The sequence below is a fragment of the Hemicordylus capensis genome, chromosome 10, assembly GCF_027244095.1.
Source record: "Hemicordylus capensis ecotype Gifberg chromosome 10, rHemCap1.1.pri, whole genome shotgun sequence".
NCBI classification, from domain to species: domain Eukaryota; kingdom Metazoa; phylum Chordata; class Lepidosauria; order Squamata; family Cordylidae; genus Hemicordylus; species Hemicordylus capensis.
This window is the reverse complement of record NC_069666.1, coordinates 29,306,973-29,334,692: the sequence shown is the minus strand read 5'-3', so window position 1 is coordinate 29,334,692 and position 27,720 is coordinate 29,306,973. Positions and strand designations below refer to the sequence as shown.

The following is a 27,720-nucleotide window of genomic DNA, read 5'->3' as shown; positions in this document are numbered from 1 at the left end:
ATGGGCGCTTTGGAGGACTCCAGCCATGCCTTTGTATGGCTCACGTCATTCCCCAGTGTATTTGGCGGATGCGATTAGGGTGTCCACTTCCGGTGACCCCAGGTGGCCTTTGAGTCAGCCCTGTACTCCGGCTCAAAGGCCCCGGGTTTCCTGCAATGAGAATGCAAGTGACAAGCTGCTGCTGCTTCCTCTCCCTCTCTTCTCCTTGCAGAGCGCAAGTTCCTCTGAAGTATGGAGTCCTGTTTCAGCAGTTTCAGGCATGTGCCGCAGCAGCAGGACTCTGGGGTCCCGCTCAAGCTGGCCAGTGACGAGGCCCAAAAGGCAAAGAAGGCAGGCTCCTATGGAGTCAGTATTCGGGTCCAAGGGATTGATGGGCATCCGTATATTGTGCTCAACAATACAGAAGGAGGAGGCCTGTCTGAGGATCACCTGGCATCTGAAAATGGTCCGCAGGCTGCATCTCAGACACCTCCTAGATCAGTGCCAATCTCCTCTTCTGCTCCTGATCTTGAGAAGAAAATTGGAGACAGCAGGCAATTTTGGGGAACCTGCAGTGCACCACCGAGTCTGTTTAAAAGCCTAAAGCAGGCAAGCATGGACGAGGGAGAGAACCCTGCGTCGCAATTCAAAGGTGCCTCCCCTCAGTCCTCCAGCCTACTGAATTTCCAGAGGCATCCTGAGCTTCTGCAGCCCTATGATCCTGACAAGAGTATCTTGAACTTGCATGGCTTTCCTCCACCTCTGTTCAGTAAGCCCCAAACTCTTGCAGATGAAGCGAAACACGATCCCAAGCCTTGGAGTTCACCACAGAAAGCTGTACCATTGGATAGAACAAACTTCCAGTTGGCAGAGCTGGCCAAATCAAAAGCAAAAACTGTGGATTTGACCAAGCCTGCAGCAGAGGAAGACCGAAGCCTGCAGGAACTGGAATGTGCGAGTGGCATGGACAGACCTAATGGAATGCACGAATTGCTTCCTTCTAGTGGTGGATCTCCATATGCTGTAAGCTCACCCACCTACCAGGAAACAAAGAAATGTAGACCTGACCTCCTTCCTTTTCGCAGACAAGATTCAGCAGGATCCATCCTGAACGGCTCATGGCGGTCATCTTCTTCATCAACAACTCCAACTTCTGCAGCTTCTTTGTACAAGTTCTTCCTGGATGACCAAGAGTGTGCCATCTATGCTGACAATGTTAACCGGCACCAAAACAGAAGGTACATCCCCTTTTTGCCTGGAACTGGTCGTGATATTGATACTGGTTCAATTCCTGCAGTCGATCAGCTTATTGAAAAATTTGACAAGAAGGTTGGTCCCCACAGAAGAGGCAGATTGGGAATTAGGAACAGGATCCATCCAGATGACCGCAAGCGGTCAAGGAGTGTGGACAGTGCTCTGTCCTGTGGCCTCAAGATGAATCCTGATTGTTTAGATGAATTTAGCAAAAGTTTGGGAACGTCTTCTGAACACTTACTACAACCGTCAAAAGTTTGCCTTCAGAAGCAATTGTCTCCCGAGCAGAAGTCAGCCTCTCATGGGGAACAGCCTGCCCTTCGGACTGTTGGCAAGCTCCAAGCAGCACAGAGAGACTCTCCTGGAAGCCAGTTCAATTCTTTGCAGTGTCATAAGGGAAGGAGAATCTCTGCTGAGAGCTTGACGTATAAATCATCCACCCTTCCAGTCCAGAATAAAAAAAGTGAACAGAAAATGGTGACTTCCACTCTCTTGTTACCGAACTGTGTTGCAACTCAGAAAATTTATGTGAAACCACTTGCTGCTTCTGCTTCAAATGCTCAGGTAACTTTACAGCATGCAGTATGTTTGTGACAGAACTAGAGTTTCATAGGATGTTAGGAACATAGGAAGCTGCCATATGCTCAGTCAGACATGGGTCCATGTAGCTCAGTATTGTCTGCACAGACTGGCAGCGGCTTCTCCAAGGTTGCAGGCAGGAATCTCTCTCAGCCCTATTTTGGAGATGCTGCCAGGGAGGGAACTGGGAACCTTCTGCTCCTTCCAGAGCGGCTCCATTGCCTACTAAGGGGAATCTCTTGCAGTGCTCTCACTTCTAGTCTCCCTTTCATCTGCAACCAGGGCAGACCCTGCTTAGCTAAGGGGACCAGTCCTGCTTGCTGCCACCAGACCAGCTCTCCTCTCCTTGTTAGAGTTGGAAGGATGTTAGAGGCGTTGTAGTCCAACCCTTTGCTTAATGCAGGAAGCTGCCCCAAGATGCCTGTTGCCAGTCCTTGGATGCCCTCCTCCAAAGAGACTCCTCTGGCTGTATTGCCAGACTGTCCATTCTGCCTGGGCCTTCTGGCCCAGCCATGCCGGGAGGGGCAACTTGGCATAAAGTGATTGGGGAGCTCAACTGCCCAGCGGCTTCCACCCTCTGCACAGCTAGTGCAGGATGGGTTGCGTTGGTGGTGACCGGTTAGGAGAGCATTGGGGATGTTGGGTTTTAAGCATGTATTTGTTCATTCATTCAGTTTATATACCCCCTTTCATAAAACTCATCCCAAGGCGGCTAACAAAAGTTAATACAATAAAATTCCATAAGATCACAGTAACATGTTAAAATCAATTAAAGGTCAAGGGTGCCGTCAAGTCGGTGCCGACTCCTGGCACCCACAGAGCCCTGTGGTTTTCTTTTGGTAGAATACAGGAGGGGTTGACCATGGCCTCCTCCTGCACAGTGTGAGATGATGATGCCTTTCAGCATCTTCCTATATCGCTGCTGCCCAATATAGTCCCAGCAGGGATTCGAACCGGCAACCTTCTGCTTGCTAGGACCATAAAAAACACACAAGACCATAAAAACACAGAGCTGTCTCTGAGGCAGTGAGGAGGGCCTGACTGGGCTCTGTCTCCCTGTAGACGGGCAGGGAGCCGTCCCTGGGCGGCCGGCTTGGCTGCCCACCTGGTTACCGGTTCCATCGCAGAGCTGGTCGGGATGGTGGAGATCGGGGGCCGCCTGGCCCCTGGAAGTCCCCAGATGTCCCCCGTGAGTGCGCAGGGCATGCTGGGGAGACCCCTGAGGCTGGGAGGCTTGTTTCAGCCTCCTGGTGGGGGTCTCCTCATGAGTTGCGGTGGTGTCTCACGATCGGGTAAATGGGGTTAGTGGAGCGTGTTCTCCCCTAAGCTTGTTTAAGGGGAGGGGTGTTCTTGGAGGTTTGCTGCTGGGAGCCAGAGGACCCGGAGAAAGCGGGCGAGGCTCCCTTAGCCTGATCTCTCCTGGGGGTGGGAATAGCCTCTCAGTTTCCAAAGCAAAGTGCTGAACAGAGTTGTAAGGAGGTGGAATCTGTTTTGTCTGCCTTGGGGCCAACACCGCCCCCCTTCTTTTCTGTCTATTTTTAGGAACATTAACTTAGCAGGATGTGATCCGAGACTGAATCCCAGGACCTCTGGCAGTGTCAGAGCCTGGCCATAGTTCTCTTTTATCCACACTAGACATGTGGGCCTGTCTCTGAAGGCTGCCCAGGAACTTCAGTTTGTTGGAAATGCAGCTGCTGGGTTCCTCACTGAGACTAGCCGTGGGGACCACATCTCTCTGGTTCTTAAAGAGCTGTGCTGACGGCTGGTCTCTCTCAAAGTGCTGACGCTTCATTATGCGGCCCTTCTAACCCTTGGGAGCCAGATCCCTGGAAAACCACCACCTCCCACAGCAGCCGGCCCAGACACTGAGAACATTTGCTGAGGTCACCCTCTGAAAAAGCATTTCCCTTTGCAGTGCTTTCTCCCGGAAGCCTTGCCTGGCACATTTTCTTAAGTCTTTGGCACCAGATGGAGGCCTTTTAAAATACATTCAGAATTGGTTCATTCTGCTGCTGCTATGCTTTTCTCGGCTCTGCTGTTTTAAGACCTTGGTTTTACAGCTTTTAATGGGGGCATCGCATTGTCTTGGGCTTGACCCTATTTGTGCTGCTGAGCTGTCCCTCTGTCACCCGACTTGAAACAAAAAGGTGTTCTTTATTGGTCTTCTGACTTTATATTTCTAGGTGACTCCTGATCTGCTAAAGGACCAGCAGCAACTTGCGCAGCAAACCAATGAGGAAACCGCCAAGCAGATCCTTTACAACTATCTTAAGGAAGGGTTAGTGGGCTTGCATGAACCTACGGTGGGAGTGGCATTAGCGAAACCACTTAAAGAGAGGACTACTAAAGATTGGTGCATATGAGCCCAACGTAAATATCTCCCTCCCTAACGGCAAATCCTCAGGACAGGCTTGAGCCAGAGCCGCCTTGCTGGGCCCACACAGGGGCGATGCGAACCGACAGCTTGCACTTCAACTTTTCCCCCTAAAGAAGTGGTTCTTGGAGACCTCTGGAGGATTGGGGGGCATTTGGATTTCCTGGCGGTGTGAGGGGGCCTCGAGGCATGCTACATTGCGGCCTTGCTGCCTGGTTTTTTTCATGTTTCAGGAGCAGTGAAAATGATGATGCAACGAAGAGAAAGGTCAACTTGGTGTTTGAGAAAATCCAGACCTTGAAGTCCAGAGCGGCTGGGAGTACGCAGGTAAAAGCCACAAGGAAAGCCACGGGGCCTCTCCAGAACTTCCACATCTCTATCCAGAGGGGAACGTGGCAGGGTGGTGGTGGGTGTGGGAAGTCACTCCAGACGCCTGGCCCTGTAGGGACTCGGATATGCGCCTGGAGCGCTGTGGCCATTTGAACTAACAGCCCACCCCAGATGATCAGGGGACGGGCTAGGAGGGTATTGGGATGTTTGCGGGAAACGTCCCAACGGTGGGCACACACACTCGCGGTGCTTCCCCTTTCTGATCCATGGGCTGGGAAGGTGTCAACCAAGTCTCTTTGAGGGCTCAGAAGTAACGGACGTTGTGTAACTGCAGGTTTCTGACACTTCAGCTGAAGTCAAAGAACTGAGGGAACAGAAGCAGGCGCTGGAAAAGGTGGTTTCTGAGTTGCAGAGAAAGCTGGAACTGGAAGTCAGGGTAGGAGTTTCTTCTCGTTATTGCATCAAGGTTGAAAAGTAAGAGAAATGCGACACAGTTTAGCCTACAGATCACTGCTTTCTAAGACAGACGACGTCAGCAATGGAAAAAACAGATTATTCCAGAGATGAGTAAATTAGGCTTATAATCCTGAAATCAGCAAACGTGTTTACACAGGCAGAGAATCCAGGGTCCTTTACAGCAAGTCAGCTGTGGACACAGCAGGGCACAAGCTGGAGCCATGTCTCCAGTGAACCCCTGCAAGTCATCTTAATTTGGGTGAGGGGCGGGGGGCTGAAGGCAGTGCCGTGGGGGGCTTGGCCTTTCCCTCTGAATGTTCACATTCTGCATTCCTCACAACAAGGATCAGCAAAGCTTGCGAGGTCTGCTTTCATGCGTCCATTCTCCCCCCCCCCCCCGCTACCAGATGGCGTCCTGGGTCAATCCTTCTCTGCTATATCTGTCCTGTGAAGGTCAGATTAATGATTCACCTAATAAACTCGCACCTTACGCCTAGGTAAGCCACCTCTACCCTTATTGCTTCCAGACCATTGTTTCAGGTCTGCTGGATGAACAGCAGCTCTGACTTTCTAATTGTGGCTTTCTGGTAGGAAATAAATTAATTTCTCAGGCACTAGACTTCTCCCCATATATTATAGTAAATATGGTTACTGAAGCACCATGGAAGACACACTTAATCTTCTGCTCCTTTTACTGCAAAGAACTCTGAAGCCTCCTGCTTTATGAGACGGACTAGTTCCAGGGCCTTCCCTTCATCCATCTTCCCCCCACGGTGTGGGGTGGCTTCAACAGTGTTCAGTAGCATGGAGTGATGTCACAAAGGGGCACGGAGTCAGATATAGGGTTTTCCCAGAAAATAGTGGATTAAAATATCCCCCTCCTTTGCATAAAATCTGCATTGATTTTTTTCTTTAAAAATGTATCAATTTTCCTGATGCCTTAAATAGATTGTGATCCAATTTGGCATGTTGCTTGATCTCCTAATGGTGCAGCAGGGAAATGACTTGACTAGCAAGCCAGAGGTTGCCGGAATCCCCGCTGGTCTGTTCCCCAGACTCTGGGCAATATCAGGCAGCAGCAATACAGGAAGGTGCGGAAAGGCATCATCTCATATTGCACGGGAGGAGGCCATGGTCAGCCCCTCCTGGATTCTCCCAAAGACAGCCACAGGGCTCAGTGGTCGCCAGGAGTTGACACCGACTTGATGGCACACTTTACTTTTGATCTATTTAAACACCCTGCAGCTTATTAATTTCCATTCACTGTGTCTTAAAAAGTTTTTCAAATAGCCAAGTAGAAATTTTAGAAACAGATAATTTTCGATGGGGGGAAAAAGTATGAGAAAAATATCTGGGAAATGCCCCGCACCTCTGGGTGGACCCTCTGCTCCATTAAATGAGGGCCTTTTGCCTCGGGGGATGGTCTCTTTTGCCTTCATTAAAAAATGCTGGGAGCCCCTCGAGGTTCTTGGGCCAGGGGACTTCCTCAGACTCTTCCTGCCGCTCGCTTGGATGCGCTTCTGAGCAGTCCTGATGTCCGCTGGTTTAGAATCAGCAGAACCTCAAAGATGAGAGAGACGCAACCCGAGCAGAGCTGAGGGAGCTTCAGCGCCGGCTTGAAGAAAGCCTGGAGGAGAAGGAGGCCTTCAGCAAGCAGCTCGAGGAAAGCGAGAAGGAGCTCCGGCAACACCTGGAGGAGTGAGTGGGGGGGGGGTCTGGTGGGCGGGTTGGAGACGGTCCCCCCCTTTGGAAGATGGCGACCCCTGCAGTCCCACCAGCCCTCTTTTGTCCTCGCTCTCCTGTTTTCCAGCATGGTGCCCGCTGAATGGAACCCTGGGTTATGGGAGTGTGATTCATGGCCCTCATAGTGAGCCTCCAAACTTTGAAAACCTGCCATTTGTTCATTGCCCTGGGGTGCTTCTCGGCCACTGCACTGTGGATGATGGGAGTTGTAGTCCAATAACATCTGGGGATCTCAGGTTGGGAAGCCCTGCTCTAGCAAGCAGAGCAATCAGCAGCATCTTCCCGAGTGTCTGGAAAGGGCCGCTCAGGGCACCTCCTCGGGTGAGGAGCTGCAGGGGTGCGAACGGGGATCAGCACTGAGGCCTGAGGTCTTGCCTGCTGGCAGGGCTCACGTTGGGCCCTCTTCTGATGGAGCTGTTCACAGAAATGCCGCTGGTGCTAACTAGGCCAAGAGGCACCTTTTTAACGTGGGGATTCTCTCTTTTGAGCAGGGGGAGAGCAACTGGCCCTCTCCGCCCCCAGCAAGCACCATCCCTCCAGTGGCTGTTGCTGGGGTCTACCTGATGTGCCTTTTTAGATGGTGAGCCCTTTGGGGACAGGGAGCCATCTTCTTCTTTATTTCTTTCTCTATGTGAACTGCTTTGGACACTTGTGTTGAAAAGCGGCATCTCAATATTTGGTGGTGGTGGTGATCCGTGAAACAATCCAGTTCAAAGGGTGTCTCTTCCTTTTCCTCTTGAGGCTCTTCCAAGTGAAAATGGAGAGGGAGCAGCATCAGACGGAAATACGAGACCTGCAGGACCAACTGTCGGAGATGCATGACGAGCTGGATGGCGCAAAGCGTGCCGAGGATGGCGAGAAGGAGCTCCTCGTGGAGGTGAGCCCGGCTGGGCGGCATCGACAAGCTGCGGCGAAACCGGGCAGGAACCAGCCGGCCTCCAGCAGGGCGACAGTGGCTTTGGGGATGATGTCTCTGTTTCCTGGAGGATTCGGGATGCGTCTTATTTGGGGTGGCTCTTTGCTTTTCTGCGCACAGGCAACCGACGCATGGACCGTCCTGCAAGCAGAAGAGCCGCTCCTGTGCTTGAGGGGGGCCTGGACCGGGGGGCGGGGGGGGCATCATCCCAGGCTGCTCACCGCCAGGCCAGGAGAGCCAGCCTTGGGATCTCTGGCCGGCCCCGGGCTGAGCTTGGAGGGGCATTTGGGCTGCCGCCTTCAGGAGCTCTCCTTCCTCGGGGGCCGCCCTGTAATGTCTTCCCCCCTTGGCCTGCTTTAGGAGCTGCTGCAGCTGAAGGAGGAGCTGCCAGCCGTCCTGCTGGCCAAAGAGCAGCTGGAGGAGCTGCTGCGCAGGCGGGAGCGCGAACTGACGGCCCTCAAGGGAGCCCTGAAGGAAGAGGTGTCCGGCCACGACCAGGAGCTGGACCAGCTCAGAGAGCAGCACAGCCGGGAGCTCCAGGCTCGGAGGCAGGCGCTGGCAGAAGCTGCGGAGGTGCGCAAACTGGGCCGGGAGCAGGGAGGGGGGCCGGGCAGCGGGCAGGGGAGGCACCCCACCCCTGCGCAGCTGGTTGCTGGGCCCTTGGGCGCGCCGGCACTCGGGGCAGCAGAGCCCCAGGGCTCTCTCAGCTGGGTCCATCCCCAGCCCAGATGCACAGGGCAGTGTTGCCCGCCAGCCGCTCCTTCGCCCACCAGGTCCCGTGTGGCTTGCCGGGCTCTTCAGGGGGTGTCCCCTGCTTGCTCCTCGCCCCTTGTGGGCAGCTGTGGGCCCAGGGCCTTCCCCACCTCCCCGTCCTGGGCGCCTCCTCGCTTCCTCTGTGGGCTCTTCCCAGAACCGGCTTCCCTCTGCCTGCCTGCTGACCAGGTTTCTCTGCCCGGGCTTGGGCTGCCTGTTTCCTTCCCAACCCCACGGCGTCTCCAGGTGAAACGCCACGATGCCTCCTCTGCATTAAACCTGCTGGGGTCAGCAGGCGGGGAGAGTTTGTGCTCAGTCCAAGAGGGGAGACGGGGACGCTTGCAAAACAGTTGGTTGAGCAGTCAGTCATCCCAGAGGCGGCTCAAGCCCAGCCCCGGTGAACAGCCTCTCCGAGATGCTGCCTGGGAACTGACTGTTTTTCAATTATGCAGCTGAAATGACAAATGACAGGAAATGAAAGAGGGGCCTGTTTGAAGCAGCAACAACACAGTCGGGGAAAAGATGCTGGGTTTGGGGGGCTGGGGCTGACGGGGAGTTATAAAGAGCCATTCTTAGCTTGCCAGCAGGACAGGCCTTAAGCTGTGGGGCTGGGCTGGGCTTGGCTGAGGAGCATTTTGCAGCTGCCCCCTCCCTGCCTGGGTTCGAGGGGCTTGTTTGGCACAGGCCAGAGATCTCTCTTCACTGAACTGAACGGGATGCTGGAAAGATAGGAATGATACGAATATGCAGAGTGGCCCAATGGAGTTGCTTTGTGTAGGGCCAGGAGTGACTAATGCAAGTCTTCCTTCGTACAACAAAGAATTAACTAGTGGAACTCACTGCCACAAGATCTGATGATGACTTCAAAAAAATATGTTGAGGGAAATTCCTGGAAGTCAGGTCTATGAGGCATGATAACTACATGGGACTTCCATGTGCAGAGGTGATCTGGGGATGGGCAAGAGGTGAAGGCCGGTTCTTCCAGTTGGGACACGTGGCTGCCCACAGTTGGAAACAGGATGCTGGACAGACAGGTTGTTGGTCGGGTCCAGCTGGCAGGGACTAGTCACTGTGCCTGGGCCCTGAACCCCTCCTGACTTTAGTGCTGCCTCTTGGGACCCCGGGGTTTCTCTCTGAAGAGGAACGCCTGTGGCTCGTGGCCATTGCCTTGTGGAAGAAGGAAGCGTGGCTTGTTTTGCTCTAGGCCACAGCTTTTGAAGGAAGCTCCCTGGAAGAGCCTCACTCCCTGCAAAGGGGTGTCAGTCTGGAGCCCAGTAATTTGGTTGCACTGACAAATATCTCCGTGTTCGAGGGTGGCCAGTGCGAGAGCAAAGCCTGCTGCTGGTGCACAGCACTAAGCGAGGCGGACAGGGCTCCTGAGCCCAGCCCAGCGGGGTCTTCCCTCCTCCGTCTCCAGGAGGTTTTCCCCACATGGCTTTATGCCTCGGGTCTCTGAGGAGCGCCTTCTACTTCGTCGCTGCTTCGAGGGGAATGAGGGGGGCAGTTCACATCGCCATCCGCTCCCCCCCCGGACTCCCTGCCATCTCTCTCCTTTGTGCGTCCTCACGGATTGCTCTGGGCTTTTTCTCCATTTCTCGCCTGACTGGGCTGGGGGTGGGTGAGGTTTGGAGCAGCTGGTGGCGCTCCTGGAGTCTCTCTGGCCAGGCAGGCAAGGGGGGCGGTGATGGGGGTTGCCTGGCAGGGAGGGAGGGCGTGCCCAGGACCCCCAGCAGCCAGGGAGGATGGCTGCAGAAGCTTCTGTGCTTCAACCTGGCACCCCCCTGCTGCTACTGCGGCTGCATCCCTGCGCTTCTTGCTCGGCACGGGGAGTCGATCCCCCAAATCCTCCTGGTTGGTGTGCCCCAGCAGGGATTTTCATTGCTGCTGCCGCCGCTGCTCCCGAGCCCATGATCCGACACAGCCGGCGGCCAGAAAAACAAAACGGGCACATACTAGGGGCGAGAGCGAGGAGGGGCGGGCAGGCGGGCGTGACGCAGGGAGGTCTTCACAGCTCAGAGGCGCTTTGCTCCAAAGGCATCGCCCCCTCCCCCAGGGCGAGCTGGGAAAGGGGTCACACGGTGGCGGCGGGGCTGCCTCTGCTCCCCACAGCAGACCAGAGATGTGGGCAGGCAACTTGCTGACCCTCCAAGCAGGGGGAGGCTGGGAGGAGAGTCAGCAGAGATTCCAGTCACATCCGAGACAGAGGAGAAGATGAGAGAGCTTGGCAGCTGGTGACGGAAGAGCAGAGTTTCACCAATCTGCCACAACACACACACCTGCTTGCAATTGCAAATCACTCCTAGCAGGCCAGTCTATACATAAAAGGAGGAATCCTGCGCCATTCAAGAAAGCGCGGGTCTTCAAAGAAAAGCTGCTGCAAATAGAGAATTTCTTTTACTCCGGACATAATTTGGGCCAAGCTAGAATGTGCAGTAATTCTTAACAGTAATTCGGGGGAAAGCAGAGTCAGTTGTGTCCTGGTCCCTGATAGCTGGCAGGGACTTTGGGGTTAATCCAGCTGATATGTGGACTTGCAGCCTCCATTCAGGAGGGGATGTGGGCTAAACGCCTTGTGTGAAAAGCCTCCAGGGGAGCATGTTTCACAGGACACCCAGGGCTGTCCTGGCCCCACCCAAGGAAAGCGGGGGCCTCTGCGGCCCTTGGAATCGTTCTTGGAAGGGTGTTCCCTAGCCATCTAGGCACTGGCTCCGGCAGTGTGTCAGGCGCTGATCAAAACAGTGCAGTTGGCACAAGAGATGTTTTAGTTTAGGGGTGGTCCTGGGTTCAAGTCCTGCCCAGGAGATTGGCTGGCTGTTCCTCTAGGGGAGGACCATAGCTGCATGCTCTGTGTGCAGAAGGGCTCCGGTTGCCGGTAGACAGTCCTGTGCTGGGAGGAGTGACGGTTATAGCATAAGGACCCTTGCAAGGCATTATAACCGTGATGTGCCTCGTGGTGGGTCCAATACGTGGCCCTGAATGACACCCCAAGTCCACTACTTTGCTCGGCCTTGGCCTCTCCCATTCCCAGCTTTTGCTCCTTTTATTTGCAGTCTTTTCAGGACGGGCACCCAGGAGCTCTTGAATGGCTCCAGAGCATCAGAGGGCCTGCATGTGATGCAGCCAAGGTCTCTGTAATGACTTTGGCGAGTCACTATTCAAAGCCTGCAAGAGACTGACTAGAGGGTCCCTTTATCCCTCGAAGCCTCTGAGCAGGCAAGGGCTGTGGCCTCGGCACGCCCCTCCCCCTCTGGTGGGTGCTGAAGGCTGACCAGCCCCCCCCCCTTGTGAACCCCCCCCCCAGCAGCAGGAGAGTCGTTGGAAGGCAGGAGGTGCTAACTTGTTCTTTGCAGCGGCCCTGCGGGAGGCTGAGGAGGTTTCAGGTGGACTTCATCCCCCCCCCCGTCCTCACTGGGAATTTGACCATCTCCACCGTGACCCGTGTTCTGGGCTGCTGCCTCCGATGTGGCCTCTTCCAGTTGTGTGTGGCAGGGATTGGAGCAGTGGCATCGTGAAGCGCAAGGGACACCCTGCTGCCCCCGGCTTCCCGCTTTGCTCCCCCGCTGGCCCCCCCCGGTGACGGCAGAGGCATTCCCGTGCGCCAGCCGCGGCAGCAGGTGGTGCCACGCTGGAGATGGGCAGCGCAGGAAGGGAGCGGAGCGGCTCTGGGAGGAGGCAGGGCCGCGCTGGTTCTTTGGACCTGCCCGCCCTCTGGAAGCTCCAGCTCTGGACTGGCGTCCTCTGACTAGATGGGTGGTTTTGTGTCTGGGGTCCACTGACCCTTCTTTCATCCCAGCATGATGAGTGGTGGGGGTGGGGGTGGTCCTAACCGCCCTGAACCATCTTTGGAAGGGCGTTCTATATAAATAATAATAAATACATACATGATGCTTTATAAACTTGCTCTACATGCCTATATGGGATGATCTGCTTGGCTGTCGCTGAGGAATCTGCAAGTTCATGGGCCAAGTTTATATATATATTTACTTGAACAAATGTTTTAAAACAAATTCAGTGTGAGCTAAAACAACTGTTGCTGTGGATGGAAGGAAAAGTCAAGCAATTTGCATTATTAGCTGGCATTATTTACACAGAATGCAGAAATTTGTTGCTTTACGGCATCTTTTAAAGCCCTTTCTCACTCATAGTTTTGCTGATCTCAGGAAGGCAAACTATGAAGAGTTTCTGTTCAGGTTCATCCGTATTTTTAAAGCTCTGATTCAGTTCTAATCAAACACTAACTTTAAAAAGTAGTTCAGATACAGGGATATTGCAGAATATTATCAGCTTTTGCTTGTAGTGCCACCCTGTTTATTATTTATTGTATAAATAATGCAGTGTTAGCTATTTAACTTAAGACATTTTTTTCATCTTTGTGTTTGAACTCTTAAAAGGTTTTTTTAAACAAACAAAATATAAAATGATAAAACATGCAGAAAATAAGCCATTAATTGTATAATTGGCATCTGAGGACATGGTGATCGAGGCTTTCTTTAGAACCAGTGATCACTTTTTGTGTTGAAGGTTTTGGTTCAGGTTCAATGTAACCAAGAGATCTTAGCTTTGAGTTTTGTTCCAGGTCATTGATAAGCTTTTCTGAACCAGTTTTGGGGTTCAGGTCTAGTTCACCTCACTGGCTGACATCCCTACTGGGGTCATTCAATTTTCTATAAGTACATTATTCAAGTGGTCCAGAAGAATCTCCCCATTTCTAGGAACTAAGATCCAAACTTAAATACTGTTTTGTGCAAAGGAATCTTTTATGTGGTTACTTGCAACCGCATGCAGAGAGCACAGCCATGTTGACTGTTATATCCTGACTGAAGGATCATCTTGAAATGATGGATTCAGGCGGGTTTGGGGGTCTCTGGGCGAGCTTTTGATCATCTGACAGATGACTAGGCATAGGGAGGTGCCTCCTTGGCTCTATGAGTTGAGGAGGCTTAGATGGCTTTTTTCTGGCCATGCTCAGGACAGAGAATGTGTCTGGGCATTAAGATGAATTGAGGATGAGGAGCAGGAGCAGGAACCTTTAGGGGCCATCAACTGCTTCTTCACTCTGTGATGGGGTTTGGGGTTCAAAATGGAACCTGGGAGACTTGAGCTACTCAGACTCTGATGGGGAGATCTCCAGTACAGGCCAGCCGGGGGCACCTTCTTACTACCAAACTTCCTGTCTCTAGTTCTGGGAATTCTTCATGTCCTGGTGTGTGTGTGTATATCCCAAATCATGTGAGGATGGTGTAGCCTAAACCCAGCGGGACATCAGAAGGTGTATCACTGAATAGCCTTCAGAAATGTATCCAACTTCTGTTTTGCACTGAGCGATATTCTTTATTCTTGTGGTGGACTCTTCCAAAATGGTAGACCTCTGAGAGTTTAGAAACAAATCCAGCTTTGTTTTCCACTTGAATCTACAACTACAACAACAACAACAAATATTTATATACTGCTTTTCAACAAAAGTTTCCAAAGCGAAACACAGAGAAATAATAAATAAATAAGATGGCTCCCTGTCCCCAAAGGGCTCACATTCTAAAAAAAACCCCACAAGATAGACACCAGCAACAGTCACTGGAGGTACTGTGCTGGGGGTGGATAGGACCAGTTACTCTCCCCCTGCTCAACAAAGAGAATCACCACGGTAAAAGGTGCCTCCTTGCCAAGTTAGCAGGGGAGAGTAAAGACACATCTACTGTTGTGTGTTTGTAGTCCAGCCGTCTAAGCTCAGCAGCTCTCTTCCCACCACTGTGCTGCTGCTGCCGCTGCCGCCGGATTGAGGGGGGCTTTGGTGGTTCCCCCCGTCCACAGTAGGCTTGCTCTGGAGTCAGCTGTTCAGACAGTGACATCCTTCTATCCAGTTAGGATAACCAGCTTATTCTGTATCCAGCATTAAGTCTGTTCAGCAAATCCGTCTGCAAGGTCACAAGGAGTGAGTGGCCGGACCCCTCAGGGCCTGTCTGAGAGATGCTGGCGTCGTTTGCTTTGAACTTGACTGCTGACATGAAGGGATGGTGGCCATCTACAAGAGCCTGCAGCTGTGTAGTTCATGGTAGATGAGGATGCAGCCAATCTCGGTGATACTGGGCTGTATCCGTGGCAATTGGGGCGCTGGTACAGGAGACACCCGTGCACTTGTGACAGCGCCCCCCCCCCCCCGGTGGTGAAATGCAAGGCCTGAGGCTCTGGCCCTCCGAGGCTCCTCTGCGGGGATTCTGGGTTCTTGATACATTTGGAGCAAGGAACTCCGCCTTTGTCTGCAGGAATGTCGCCCAACCAGTTCTGCTGCTGCTGTCCTGGGCGGTGTATTGACAGGAGTCCTTGCATTTTCACCCTTGGAAGTCGTCACTGAGAGGCACAGTTGGTGGTGGCACAGCCGTGGTCCGATACAGAGAGCCACCTCCAGCCCTCGCCTGGCCTTCCGATATGCCTGCCTTCCAGACGTTCTGAACGGGGGCCTGCGTTGGTGACCTGGGTTCTAGGGCCTGAATGGTGGGCATGGCCCAGTGCTCTCCGAGGCATCATTCCTGGCATCGCTCACCCAAGCTGTGCCCGGCCTGCAGAGAGAGCCCACAGGGACTGCTGTCTGTGATCCAGGCAGGGGATGGTGGCAGAGAGGGGTCGGGGGGTCCCCGAGAGAACCTGGCTTGGCTGCAGTGCCAGTCCAACCCCCAGGCCACTGCAGAGTTCGTTTTAGTCCAGAATTCGAATCTCTTCTGGCAGCCTTGCTTTGGGGCATGTTGAGGACTCTCGGTTGCACAACATGAAATGCAGCAAGCTGTTTTCAGCTGGCTTTCCTCTCAAGTGTTCTGTTATTATTGAATGCAGTATTTTATTGTTTCATCCCACTCTTCCTTCAGGGGGTTCAGGGAAGCTTATATCGCACCCACCACCGCCAGCTTTAATTACTCACAACGATCCTGTGAGGCGGGTTCAGCTGAGAGAGAGCAAGGTCACGCAGTGAGCTACCCAACCAAGTGGGGGGTTCGGAACCTGACCCACTCTGGCGCTTGAGCCCCCAGAGGTGGCTGGACTTCAACTCCCATCACCCCCTGCCACAACGACCATTGTGGCTGGGCACTGTGGGGGTTGAAGTCCAACCACCTCTGGGGACCCACCTTTGAGGAGCCCTGCATGACCCCCCCCCCCGTAGTCATATATTCATATCCTGACACTCCTCTTCAACCGTGAGTCAGGAGAGGGCACGTCTCTGGGGAAGTGTGGGTCCCAGGCAGTTTCCTCGTGGCTGTGCTGCTCCTTCCGGAGGCTGTTTCCAAGGACCTTGAGGGGCACCTTTGTGCTTGACGGAGCGTCAGGGCCGGCAGAGGCTGGGCTTCCCCTCACATGTCCTCATCTCTCTCTGGCTTTCTTGAAAGGCAACGTATAAACAAACTTTGTGTTCAGAGAGGTCAGCAGGGACAGTGTGAGGCTGTGCAACATTTTCATTTTTAAAACTCCAGCTGTTCAGTTTTTGGGTGTGGACTTCATGCCTCTGAACTTCACCTGATATCCAGAACGAGATGTTTGATGGCAGTGGGAGGAATTCCACTCTCTGTGGGTGAAGAAATGCTTGTACTCTGAAGATGCACAGGGTTGCTTTTGGAAGGGCCATTGGCAGGAGGGCCGAGCTGCCCTTGGTGTGGCTGCCAAGGTCTTGGGGGGCTGGGGGATTAAGGGCCGACCCACAGCTCTGGGTTGCCCTGGCCAGCTCCCCCCGCGTAGGCCCAGCCCCCCCTCCCTTCACAGCCTCGTGATGCTGACTAATGCGTCTGTGTGTGTGTGTGGGGGGGGGATACTTGGAACCTGTGTCCATGGTGTGCTTCTTTTAAAAGAACACCCTCATGATTGTATTCCTTTTCCTGGCAGGCTTTTCCAGATATGTCCAGAAAGAACCGAAAGGGGCAGACTAATTCTGATTAATTGGCACAGAGGGGCTGAGCTGGCCAGCCTCAGAGAGGGCAGTTTTGTACAGAGGCCTTTTGGGCTGGAGAGGTGATGGCCCTCCCTTCTCAGCTTAGTTTAATTTTTCTCCAGAAAGTGAGGCACCATTTGGATCAACTTGTGTTTCAAAATATCACCTCTAGGCTCAGATTTCGTCAGCTGGGCCTTGCTTCCTGGTTGCTTCCTCAAACACCTGGCAGCATGGGGCTGTTTTGAAGGGGGAGGTCATAGCAATGCCCCCCGCCCACCCCCTTTGCATTCTTTCCTGATCCAGCCTCTGCAGACACAGACAAATGCCGGGGACGCCTCCCCGGAGGGGCAGGGCTGGGTGCCCGTTTCACGGGGACTTGTCCTGGCCCAGCAGTGTACCTACAAGTGGGTTTGATGATGTCGTTGAGGCTGTGGGGTATGAATGAGAGCGCGAGAGAGACTCGAGGGACTCCACCCCCAGAGCCCCCCAGCATGCTCATGTGTAAAACTCTGCTCCGTGTTTGGGGAACTTGAAACAAGCCTGTATGGCAGTCCTAAAAAAACACTGGCTGTGTCTGTGTGTGCGCGCACACTTCATTTATATCCCATTTTCCGGCCAGTGGATCAAGACCGTTTACAGTTTAAAGCAGGCAAATAGATGCAATACGGTACTAGGGCAAAAGGGTTGGGGAGGGGAGGGGGGAATCGATGTGTTCCGGTGCGAATTCTTCATCAAGCTTCACACAAATGTTTCATGACCAGTGGCGGGGCGGGGGGGGGGAGACCCTTCTTCTGGCAGGGAGGAGCCAAAGAGCAGAGGCCCCTGCCAGGCGAGTGGAGGGTCCCCAAGGGCTGCCTCTCCCTCTGACGCAGCCAGGCTCTCAGACGCCGTGGCCTCTGCGGAGGTGGCTGCTGGGCTGCGGCTTCCTCTGGCCACCTGCCTCGCGGCGAGCAGCAGGAAGTGCCCCGGCCGTGGCCCTGCTCTTCCTTGCCCCCCTCCCCACACTGCTTGTCCATTCCCGCAAAGCAGGGGGTGGCGGCAAAGAGAGTGGGAGGGGGTTGGGGTCCTCTACACACGCGGTGTCCCACTCGCTGCGTTGGGCAGTGATGGCAGCCCAGAAAGGGCAGGGGCAGAGATGGGGTTGCCTGGAAGCCGTTGGCAGGAGGAGCCAGGGCAGGAGCGGGAGCTCCACTTGGGCCGGGTCGGCCCCACTCTGCACATCTCTGGGGGAGGAGGTCAGGCGGGATGGGGGTTGGGCAGTCCCTCTCGGGCGCAGCGCCTAGCCTGCCCTCCTTGAGGCTCAGGTGAGATGCACACAGCGGGGCGGCCTCTTCCTCCTCCTGGCAGGGGACCCCAAGTGTCATGCAGACAAGGACAGTGGCACCTCCCGCCTTCGATCTTCCTAGCTCCCAGAGTCGAGGAGTTTCTGTTGCATCTTCAGGCTCCCCTGAGCCATCTGCTGACACCACACCCATATGCTCAGCAAAGACCCTGACAAGATCCAGGCAGGCGACAGATGGAGCTGCCGCCGACAGCCTGCTGGGCGGCTGAAATCGCCCGGTGTGGTGTCCTGCCGGCATCCTGCTGACACCTGGCCTCTCCTCTCCTCTCTCGCAGCTGGCCAGGATGCCGCCTCTTGAGCAGGCGCTCACCTTGTCAGCCTCTCCAAGAAGGGTTAGGGTGGTTCCTCGAAGGGCCAGGGAGGGGCCTTTTTGCCGTCCTCGGAGCGCTGCCTCGGGGGTCCATGTCCTGCTTTAGGACATGGCTCTCATGCCTCCTGGTGCCACTTAGGAATGGCAAGCCAAACACTGCAGGGGGAGCCGGGTGGAAAGGCCAGCAGCCAGCTGGCGGGTCAGGATCTTGTGGCCTTGCCGCTGCTCGCTGCTGACCCACAGAATGTGTTGCGCTCCTAGCAAGTGGCAGGCCTGTCCCGGGCCAAGGCTGCCGCGGAAGAGATGCACAGGAGGGCAGAAGAGCGAGCGAGGGAGATGGAGGAAGAAAGCCAGCAGCTGCGGGGAAGCCTAGCCAAGCTGGAGAGCCAAAGGCAGGGCCTCTGCCACGAAATTGACGGCCTGCGAGGAGCAGCCGAGGAAACGGAGGCGAGACGAAAGCAATTCGAGGTAGGTGGCAAAGTGCTCAGCTGAAAAAGGGGCCAAGCGGAGGAGGAGGAGGGCTGGAGCCAGGAGCATCCGGCAGGGTGGAGTGGAGGAGCACTGGCGTAGGTCTTTCCGGGTGGCATCCCGAGGCCAAAGGCTGAGCAGAAGATGTGAACCTGACCTCTAGGGCAGTGGGCACTGCTGTGCAAGGCAGGGTGGTCTTCTGTCTGCTCTGCTGTGTCCCATGAGACTTGGGACCCAGAACGAGCAAGATCTGCCTCCCGGCGGCCAGGCCAGGCCAGCCAAGAGCCAAACGGAAGGCAGGCACCAAGGCCTTGGAAGGGGAGGCAGCCACTCTTCAAGGAAAGCGTCCCCATGGGGGCAGTGGGGGGGGTGGGGCTCCTTGGGAAGGCAGGAGGAAGAGGGCTCCGTCCTGGCTGACCACGTCTTTTCTGGCAGAAAGACAAGCTGCACTTGGAGGAGACCTTGGCTTGTGCCGAAGAGAGAGGCCAGGAGCTGGCATTGGCCAAAACCTCTCTGGAAGCCCAGCTGCAGGATGCGGAGGTGAGGCACTTCCCAGGAACCGGCTCTGGCTCCCCGCCAGAAAGCTGTGCTCCTCCTGCAAGGAGGCCACTCAAGGAACGGGGGCCTTCTTTCTCCCAACAAGCCTCCGTTTCACCATGGGTGAAACGCCCCGGGGTGTTCCTTCATGGCATTGGCTTTTGCTTTCCGTGGTTAAGTTTGTGCCTTCATCTAACCAGAGGTTTTGGATTTTCTCATGTCCGCCCCCCCCCCGGTCTTTCCCTTTTCTGCCTCTTTCTTTGAGCCATTTGGTTTCTAATTCTTAAGCCAGCGTTGTGTCATTCAGGAGCCAGTGTGCCCTATAACCAAGAAGAGCAAGTGGGGCGGCACGGTGCTGTGCTTGTGTGTGATGAGATCGCAGCCCAGCTGGCAGGATGGCACCTCCTCTCCAGGCCGGCCCTCTTCCTTTGGTCCCTTCAGGCTGCTGCTGCCTCCCTGCTTCCCTTGGACAAGCAGTCTTTACCCACCTTTTTCATCCCAAGGCACACTCGAAATGAAAAGGAATTGGGAGTGCTGCCTCCCGCAATGCCTCTTTGTGATTTTTTTAACATAAGCTCTGCTGGATCAGAGCCCTCAAGGAGGCCCATCTAGTCCAGCATCCTGTTTCCCACAGTGGCCCACCAGATGCCTCTGGGAAGCCTACAGGCAGGAGTTGAGGGCATGCCCTCCTCTCTCCTGCTATTGCTCCCCTGCAACTGGTATCGAGAGGCATCGTGCCTCTGAGGCTGAAGGTGGCCTTTAGCCGTCAAGACTAGTAGCTGTGGATAGCCCTGTCCTCCATGAATTTATCTAAGCCTTTCTTAAAGCCATCCAAGTTGGTGGCTGTCACCACATCTTGTGGCAAAAAAATTCCTTAGGTTGATTATGCATTGTCTGCAAAAGTACTTCCTTTTGTTGGCCCTAATCTTTCTTTTTCTATCTTTCTGTCTATTTATTACAATTCTATACTGCCCCATCCAAAGGCTCTGGGCGGTGCACAACAAGTACAATACTACAACAAACAGCATTTAAAACAAATAGGTTAAAAAATATATAAACGCAAATTTAAAACTGACATCAGACGCAGGGAGGGTTCAGCCACACCCCCACATCTGACGTCAGACACGGGAGTGGGGTTTCGCTCCCAAATGGGGTCGTGCGGCCCTGTTTAGGAGCTCAGTCTGCCAGTGCTGCGTTCGCCATGCTGTCTGATCTAACTCCAGAATGGGGCTGTGCAGCCCCGTTGGGAACAAAATCAACCAGTGCTGTGAACACAGCATGGCCAGGAGCAGCTCTGCCTGCCTTTAAAAGGCAGGGAGAGTTGCTCTGGCCATGCTGCAAACGCAGCACTTGCCTCGTAAGGTGCTCCAGTCCCGATCATCTTGGTTGCCCTAGGCAATGCTGTGCTAGATCATCTTGGTTGTCCTCTTCTGCACCTTTCCCAGTTCTGCAACGTCCCCCGTTCTTTAAAAAATGGTTCTATCCCACTCTTCTTCTAAGGAGCCCAGAGCAGTGTACATGGTTATGTTTATTCTCACAACAGCCCTGTAAGGTAGGTTTGGCTGAGAGACACATGATTGGGCCAGAGTCACCCAGTGAGCTTCATGGCTGAATGGGGATTTCAACTTGGGTCTTTTGATCCTAGTCCAGCACTCTAACCACTATGGCATGCTGGCTCTTCTTCTTAAGATATAGTGACCAGAACTATACTCAGTGCTCCAAATGTGGCCGCACCACAGTTTTGTAGAAGGGCATCATGATATTAGCAGTTTACTTTTCAACCCCCTTCCTAATGGGTCCAAGCATGGAATTGGCCTTTTTCACAGCTGCGGCACATTGAGTCGTCACGTTCAATGAGCTGTCCAGCATGACCCCAAGATCCCTCTCCTGGCCAGTCATTGACAGCTCAGACCCCATCAACATATACGTGAAGTTGGGTTTTTCCATCCCAGTGTGCATCATACATTTTTACTTGCTTCCTCTTCTTTTCTTATTCATTGCTGTCTCTCACATCCCTTCCGGGGTCAGCTCCGAAAGGAGGAATCTCACCGCCCTGCTTCTGGAGCGGACTTGGAGCAAGGCCATGTGGCACACGGGAGACAATGGGGGGCGGGGTGTGTGTGGTTGTGGGGCCTCACAGTGTTGTTTATTATTGCATTTGTTTATTGAGAACATTTATATACCGCCCCATACAAAAGGGTCCCTGGCGGTTCACAGTCACTTCTATTTGCTTTGTAAGATTTCAAGCTGCCATTTTGTTTTGACAAGTTTATTGCCTGGCCTGGTTTATGTGGATCGTGCAGGACAGGAGTCGAATCAAAATGTGAGAGCTGGAGTGACAAGGCACACCACCCGCAAGGGGCCCTTGAGAGGAGAGAGGCGGCCGGGGGCTGTGCTGGGAGCCAGACACGCAGAGGGCTTCTGGCCCTTGGGAGCTGGAGGAGTTGCTGCCTCTCTGTGGCTTCTGAGGCCTGGCACGCCTCTGGTTGGCCACCTGGGCCACAGGCCGGCCCTGTGCTTTTGCCTCCTGGCACAGCAGCTGGCCCCGGCCTTGCCCCCCCCCCCGCTCTGCATCTCTGCTGGTGGTTTTTCAAGGATGTATAAACACAGGGTGAGGTTAGATGGCCTGTAGAGGATGGATTTGTGAGGCTGGGTGCGTGTGTTGGAATGAGGTGTGCAGACAGGCCTTCTAAATTTTTGTTTTTAACCCTCCATGGTCAGATTGTCTTCCAGGCTGTTAAAAGTTGCATTTCTAGCTGAGGCCATTTTTCTTAAGCAGCACTCGAGCCTCAAGCTCCGAGGTGCTGCTAGGAATGTGTGCCCTCAAGCCCTCTTCACGTCACTCCCAGTCACGCTGGGTAGCTGATCAGAGGCCACGATTCCTTTTCCCAGGTCAAAGCCATTGCCGTGGCTTCTGCTGTTGGGGGCCTCATTCGCCCCATGATTGGTGTGGGGGGAGGGGGGATCTTGCTGCTCTTAACTGGGGTCGAGCCACAGGCAGGAGGGGATGGAGGGTCCCCAGAGCATGCTTTCCAGCAGGCTGATGCTCCCCTTCCTCTTGCTTGGGGAATTCCATGCAGAAGCCGGTGACTGGAGCAGAGTTTTCAAAGCTGAGAATATGAGGACTTGGCGGGGTGGGGGGGGTCATCTTATTAAAGGGACGGCAAGTTTCTGGTGTTTGTGGCCGTGGAGATAGAGTTGAAAATGCCCAGGCAATGTTCCTGGCAAGGTGTCTCTTGAATGCCTCACCTGATCTGTCTCTCTTCAGATGCATCCCCTCTCTTGGCCATTCATTCATTCATCCAAAATACGATATATAGGATACTTAAAACATTCATAGTGCTTCACAGTAAAAGTTTCTTCGTAAAAGAACCAAAACTGCAATCTGGTTTCTTCTTTCTCCCTTTCAAATTTGTAGACCATCCCAAACTTCTGTCTCTCTGGGAGGTTTACAACAACATAAAACAGATTAAAAATGGAAAAGAAAAAAACCAATTTAAAACCACAATCCAGTTAAAAAGCATGGGTGAATATTCAAGGTAAGCAGAAGAGCCCACAAGAACTCAAGCCTAAGAACAGCACCAAACCAGAGAAGCTTCCTCTTCCTTCTGGATTAAAAGGTCTGATTTCTAGGAAAAGCTCAAATCCCGAATGGAGCATATCTATGGAGCAGCCTTGGTTTGTTCTGGAAGAAGCAAGTCCCCCCTGCCTCCCCCCCCCTTGTGTGCCTCAATCCTTTTGACCTGCCGTAGGTCGTTTCATGTCGAACTGGGACTCCTTTTGGCCTGCAATACCAGCACCTCTGACGCTGGGGGTGTCTGCAAGTCATTTCTCCTAGAATAAAGCACCAGCCTTTCCCCCCCTTTTCTTATTTCTAATCGTTTCAACCCCTGAAATACATACTTCTTCTATTCTTATTGTTGCACTATCAAGACAGCTCCCTGCTCTGAGGAACTTAGGTTCTAAATGCTTTTCTCTTGTTAATGGGAGTGCTTGTTAGTCTAGTAACTTTGTTTTTTGCTTGGGATAATTCAGTGTACTGGATCCGAAAATGCTCAAGTTTCACAGCATTGCTTTTTTTTTTGGCTTCAGAAAAACATCAGTTGGCTAAGCCAGGAGCAGCAACAGTTAAATGACCGGCTGAAAGATGAAGCGAACCAGAAAGATCAGTTGAAGAGGATGAAGAGTGAACTGGAGAATGAGCGGTGGCAACTGGACAAGACCATTGAGAAGTTGCACAAGGAGGCAAGATTAAATATCGAGTGTGTGTGCAATTGTGGCGGAGGGAGGGGGGGAGCAAATAAAAGGCCAAATTGTACAAGAGGCTCTAAAAGGGTACAAATGGAAGTGAAATGTGAACTTTGTGCTTAATGTCTGTGACCTAGCGAGGATCAATAGCAGCTTTTAGGAGTCAGAGTTGAGGCAGGAACAGGCCTGTCCCACATGAAAACCTGCAGGAAGAAGCCGTGAAGGCACTGCACACTCTGCAGCTAGGGCTTGCGGTGTCACTCCTGGAGGAGAATTCATGATTTATTTCCAAGAAGTCTAAGAACAAAATGTTGGCGTTCTGTCGTTTTTAAACCTCAGCGGTTCAGGGCTGTTGCTGCATAGAGAAACAAAGGGGTACATCAAAGCAAGCTGTCAGCATCACAATGCAGATTAAACGCCTGGGCGCTTTCCAGATTAGACCCTGCAAGCGGGTCACGACGAATCTCTGAAGTGTGCTTCCACTCTTCCTGAGTTGTAACATCGCAATGCCTATGCTGACAGCAGGGTGCCGTTCATATTTCCAATGCACTGTTTCGAATTTAATCGCTGCAATATAGTGCTATGACGTCGTATATCCGGCGTAAAAAGGTTGCTGTTTTGGGGGGTTGTTAGTTTTCACGAGACTGCTCCCCCTGCTGGGCGCTTTGCTATTTATGTTTTGAATGCGATTTGCCTGAACGGAAGCATTTTGCCACTGTTGAGGGGCTAACTGGAAAGCACCCAGGTGCTGAGCTCTGCATATGGAGGGCGCCCTCTAGGCTGCAGTACCAGCCTGGCCAAGCAGGGTCGGTGATCCCAACAGATGGGGACCCACGTTGGAGAAGCCCCCTCTGCTCTCCTGCCTGAGCCACTGGTCCCATGCGCAAGGGCACTTCCCAACTAGGCTCCTCTCCCTTTCCCTGCACATCCAGCCATCAAATAATGTCAGAGAGAAGGAAGTGGAAGCTCAGCAAAGGGCTGTGGATTGAGATGGAAGGCTGAGGGGGCAGTTGTAGGGCAACATCGCTGGGGGACTCATTTCTGAGCCCCTCTGCCTTAGGGACTTTGTTGTGCAGATATAATTTGCGGAACTGGAATGTTTGTCAAGAGTCCTAGAACTGCCAGGGCCAATTGTCACCTACTAAGCCAGATTCTCTTGTTCTTAAGGCCACCATCACGACTCTCATGGTGGAGGCCAAATGGCCAAGATGGGGGGCAGCCGTAGCCCAGGTCTGCTCCCCTTTCAGCTGGGCAAAGAGTTCTTCTTCTAAGTGCTCGCGAAGGGGGTCAGAGCAAGGGGACACACACACACACACACTCTCTCTCTCTCTCTCTCTACTCCAGTGGCCATTTGGTTGGTACAAACATTTACTGATGACTAGACAGCATCTTATGTGCGCAACTCAAGCTGAAAAAAGAAATCTCCTGGCAGCTTGCTCTTTGGGCTTCTGTATTTGAGCTCAGAGGTTGGGTGCATGCATTTCCTCCTTGGAAGTCTTTGGAACACTCCTTGTTTCTTCCTCTCTCCCCCCTCCCCCCCCCCTTTATTTTCTGATTTGCTAGATGGCTGAAATTGTAGAGGTTTCCCGGACGTCAACCCAAGAGCTCCAGAACCAGCTTGATGAATACAAGGAGAAGAACCGCAGGGAACTTGCTGAGACGCAGAGACAGTTGAAAGACAAAAACCTTGAGTTAGAAAAGGCACGCCTGACAGCCATCAAAATGCAGGAGGAGGTAATGGCTTTGGAGCAGAATGACATTTGTCAATTCAATGCAAATTTTATGCAAATGAGGGGATATTTTAATTCACTGTTTTCTGGGGAAACCATATATCTGACTTGGTGCCCCTTTATGACATCACTCCGTGCTACTGAACACTGATGAAGCCACCCCACACTGTGGGGGGAAAGATGGATGAAGGGAAGGCCCTAGAACCAGTCTATCTCATAAAGCTCAAAGCAGTTTACATAGCTATAAATAAATACATGATTGAATGAATAAAATAAAATGGCTGCCTGTCCCCAAAGGGCTCACAATCTAAAAAAGAAACATCTTTTTCACAATCTAAAAAAGAAACAAGACAGACAGCAGCAGCTGCCACTGGAGGGATGCTGTGCTGTGGGTGGATAGGGCCAGTTGCTCTCCCCCTGCTCAAGAAAGAGAGTCACTACTTTGAAAAGGTGCCTCTTTGCTCAGCAAGCAGGGGACAACTGGGGAAAAAATCACTTTATTTTTTCTATCCAAAGTTGCAAAAGAAACCACAGTCAGGTTTAAAGTTGGGTTCAGATTGCAATTTACCTTTCACCTTTGAGGCAGAAGAAGCCGAGATCAGTTGGTTCGACCATGACAGTCCATCTTGGCTTGTTTCTGACTGCAGTCAGGAGTGGAATACTTGTGGGGCTTCTGCAGACAGGGGGGCAGGGGGCTAAGTGACGGCATGCAAAGCCGAGCTTTAGTGCGAGGTCTCCACGTGACGGCTGGATCGGCCCACTCTGGCCTGTTTAGCTTTGGCAATTGGCCATCACCACATTTCTGGCTTCAAGAAGAGTGCTAGTAAGTGGCTCTTGACAAGTGAGCCAGGAGCCTCCACTTAAACAGGCGCTCTGCTCCTCACTTTGAATGAGCGTCACTAGCTGGCTGTGCAAAGACTGGAGTGGGTGAGAGGGCTCCTTGTCCCAGGAGAACTGACCATGTACAGAAGTGCTAGAAAGCTGGGCGAGTGTGGCTAGGTGCCTGGGTTATGGAAATAAACATGTGTTTTCTGTCTGAGCAGCACACCTGCCTCCCCATCTGCCACACCATCCCTTCCCACAAAGCCACTGGAGTGCTGCCATCTTGTGGCTGGAAAAAAGAAGGCACATGGTCCTTGATATAGGAAGCTGCCACATACTGAGTCAGAGACCCTTGGTCCACCTAGCTCAGTATTGTCTGCACAGATTGGCAGCGACTTCTCCAAGGTTGCAGGCAGGAGTCTCTCTCAGCCCTCTCTTGGAGATGCTTCCAGGGAAGGAACTTGCAACCTAGATCCTCTTCCCAGAGCAGCTCCATCCCCTGGGGGGAGGGGGGGAGATATCTTACAGTGCCGACACATGTAGTCTCCCATGCATATGCAACCAGGGCAGACCCTGCTTAGCTAAGGGGAAAAGTCATGCTTGCTACCACAAGACCAGCTCTCCTCTCATGACATGAACAGGTGAGGGATGCTTTAGACTTAACATTAACACAGAGACCTTTTTTTCACACAGTTGTGTGAACAGTTCCATGTGGAAAAAATGTGTAAGGATTAGTCATCTGCACAACGTTCCTAGAACTGCATCCAGGGACCAGATCTGGCAGAGATTCAGGGTCCACCCTTGAAAGCGTAGTTTTCACATCCTCTTTCCACATGAAGTGCTTATGGAGTCACCTTAAAAGTCTGTTCATGAGCACAGGACACCTTGGCAGAGACAGTGCCTGTCAGGCCACGACTGGCCCGTTTCTTAATGGCCCAGCTGCAGTTCCTTTCCACAAGCGTCTTTGTCTATTGGTCTGTTCCTTGGAGCTTTTTCTTGCCTCTCCAGCTGGTGTCAGACTACCCTGCTTACCAGCTTGCATCCTGCTGCCCAGAACTGCAGTGAGTTTTGCTTGTGGAGCTTGTCTAGTGCCCTTTGTTCAATGATGCGGCCACCAACACTCCAGGGTATGAAAGCAGAAAGACCAGGAGTTCTCTCTGCAGTAAGGGGCTGCAGTGGAGTGGAGGAGGAGTACACACGTTTGCATGCCGGAGGTCCCAATCCCTGGCATCTCCAACACTGATGGTTACATCAGCTAGTCATTTTTCTTCCGGTGCCCAGTTCTTCTTCCTCTTCCCCCCACCCCTCGTGTCTGTATCCTAAGATTCCTTTTCTTCCCCTCAGAAATTGAGTATCCCCCACCCCCCCGCCAAATGGTTAAGCTGTTTTCACTTTGGCTGGGTGGCTTAAACCTCACGGTAAGGTTGCTTTCCTTATAAGAGGCCTGCACTCCAGCAGGGAGCAAGCCCGTTTGCCCACAGGATGACCCTTTGGTCTTCTGGGGAGCTGCCAGCAGGCCCATTGCAGGTCTGAATCAAGCTTGGATTGAGGGGAGGCAGATTTCCAGCTCAGCTGGGCCCACGGATCTCTGCCGGCAAGAGGAATGTGTTTTTGTCTGCACCTGTACTGTCTGCTGCTCAGAAGACAGAAGTGAGTTTGTCTCAGCCCAGAGTGACGGACAGTTCACCTTTCCTTTGGTTTTAGATGCGTTTTATGGAAGAAGAATTACGGGATCACCAGAGAGCCCAAGATGAGGCTATTACTAAAACGCAGATTCTGGAACAGACTGTGAAAGCCTTGGAATATGAACTGGAAGCCAAAAGCCACTTGAAAGAAGACTGGGCAAGACAAGCCAAGATCGTGGAGGTAGGAGGAGATGGAGCTGTGTGGGGTGGATGTCTGTGCGTGCACAATTGGGCAGAGTCGTGCTGCATGGCTGGCCACAGCAAAAGCTCATTCTTGCTTCAGCG

The 27,720-nt window shown here is 53.1% G+C and overlaps 1 protein-coding gene across 6 annotated transcripts in view; it reads left to right on the top strand.

Annotated features, from left to right (window-relative positions):
* Positions 1-27,720, top strand: part of CGNL1 (cingulin like 1) — a 69,084-nt gene that overhangs the window by 24,067 nt on the left and 17,297 nt on the right. For all 6 annotated transcript variants that reach the window (XM_053272532.1, XM_053272531.1, XM_053272529.1 and 3 more), the window contains exons 2-13: positions 212-1,797; positions 3,996-4,090; positions 4,420-4,513; positions 4,851-4,952; positions 6,522-6,670; positions 7,457-7,592; positions 7,992-8,204; positions 18,207-18,413; positions 18,849-18,953; positions 23,043-23,195; positions 24,762-24,932; positions 27,455-27,616. In XM_053272532.1, coding sequence (XP_053128507.1) covers positions 232-1,797; positions 3,996-4,090; positions 4,420-4,513; positions 4,851-4,952; positions 6,522-6,670; positions 7,457-7,592; positions 7,992-8,204; positions 18,207-18,413; positions 18,849-18,953; positions 23,043-23,195; positions 24,762-24,932; positions 27,455-27,616 — 3,153 coding nt within the window. In that variant the 5' untranslated portion in view covers positions 212-231. The remainder of the gene's footprint in view (positions 1-211; positions 1,798-3,995; positions 4,091-4,419; positions 4,514-4,850; positions 4,953-6,521; positions 6,671-7,456; positions 7,593-7,991; positions 8,205-18,206; positions 18,414-18,848; positions 18,954-23,042; positions 23,196-24,761; positions 24,933-27,454; positions 27,617-27,720) is intronic.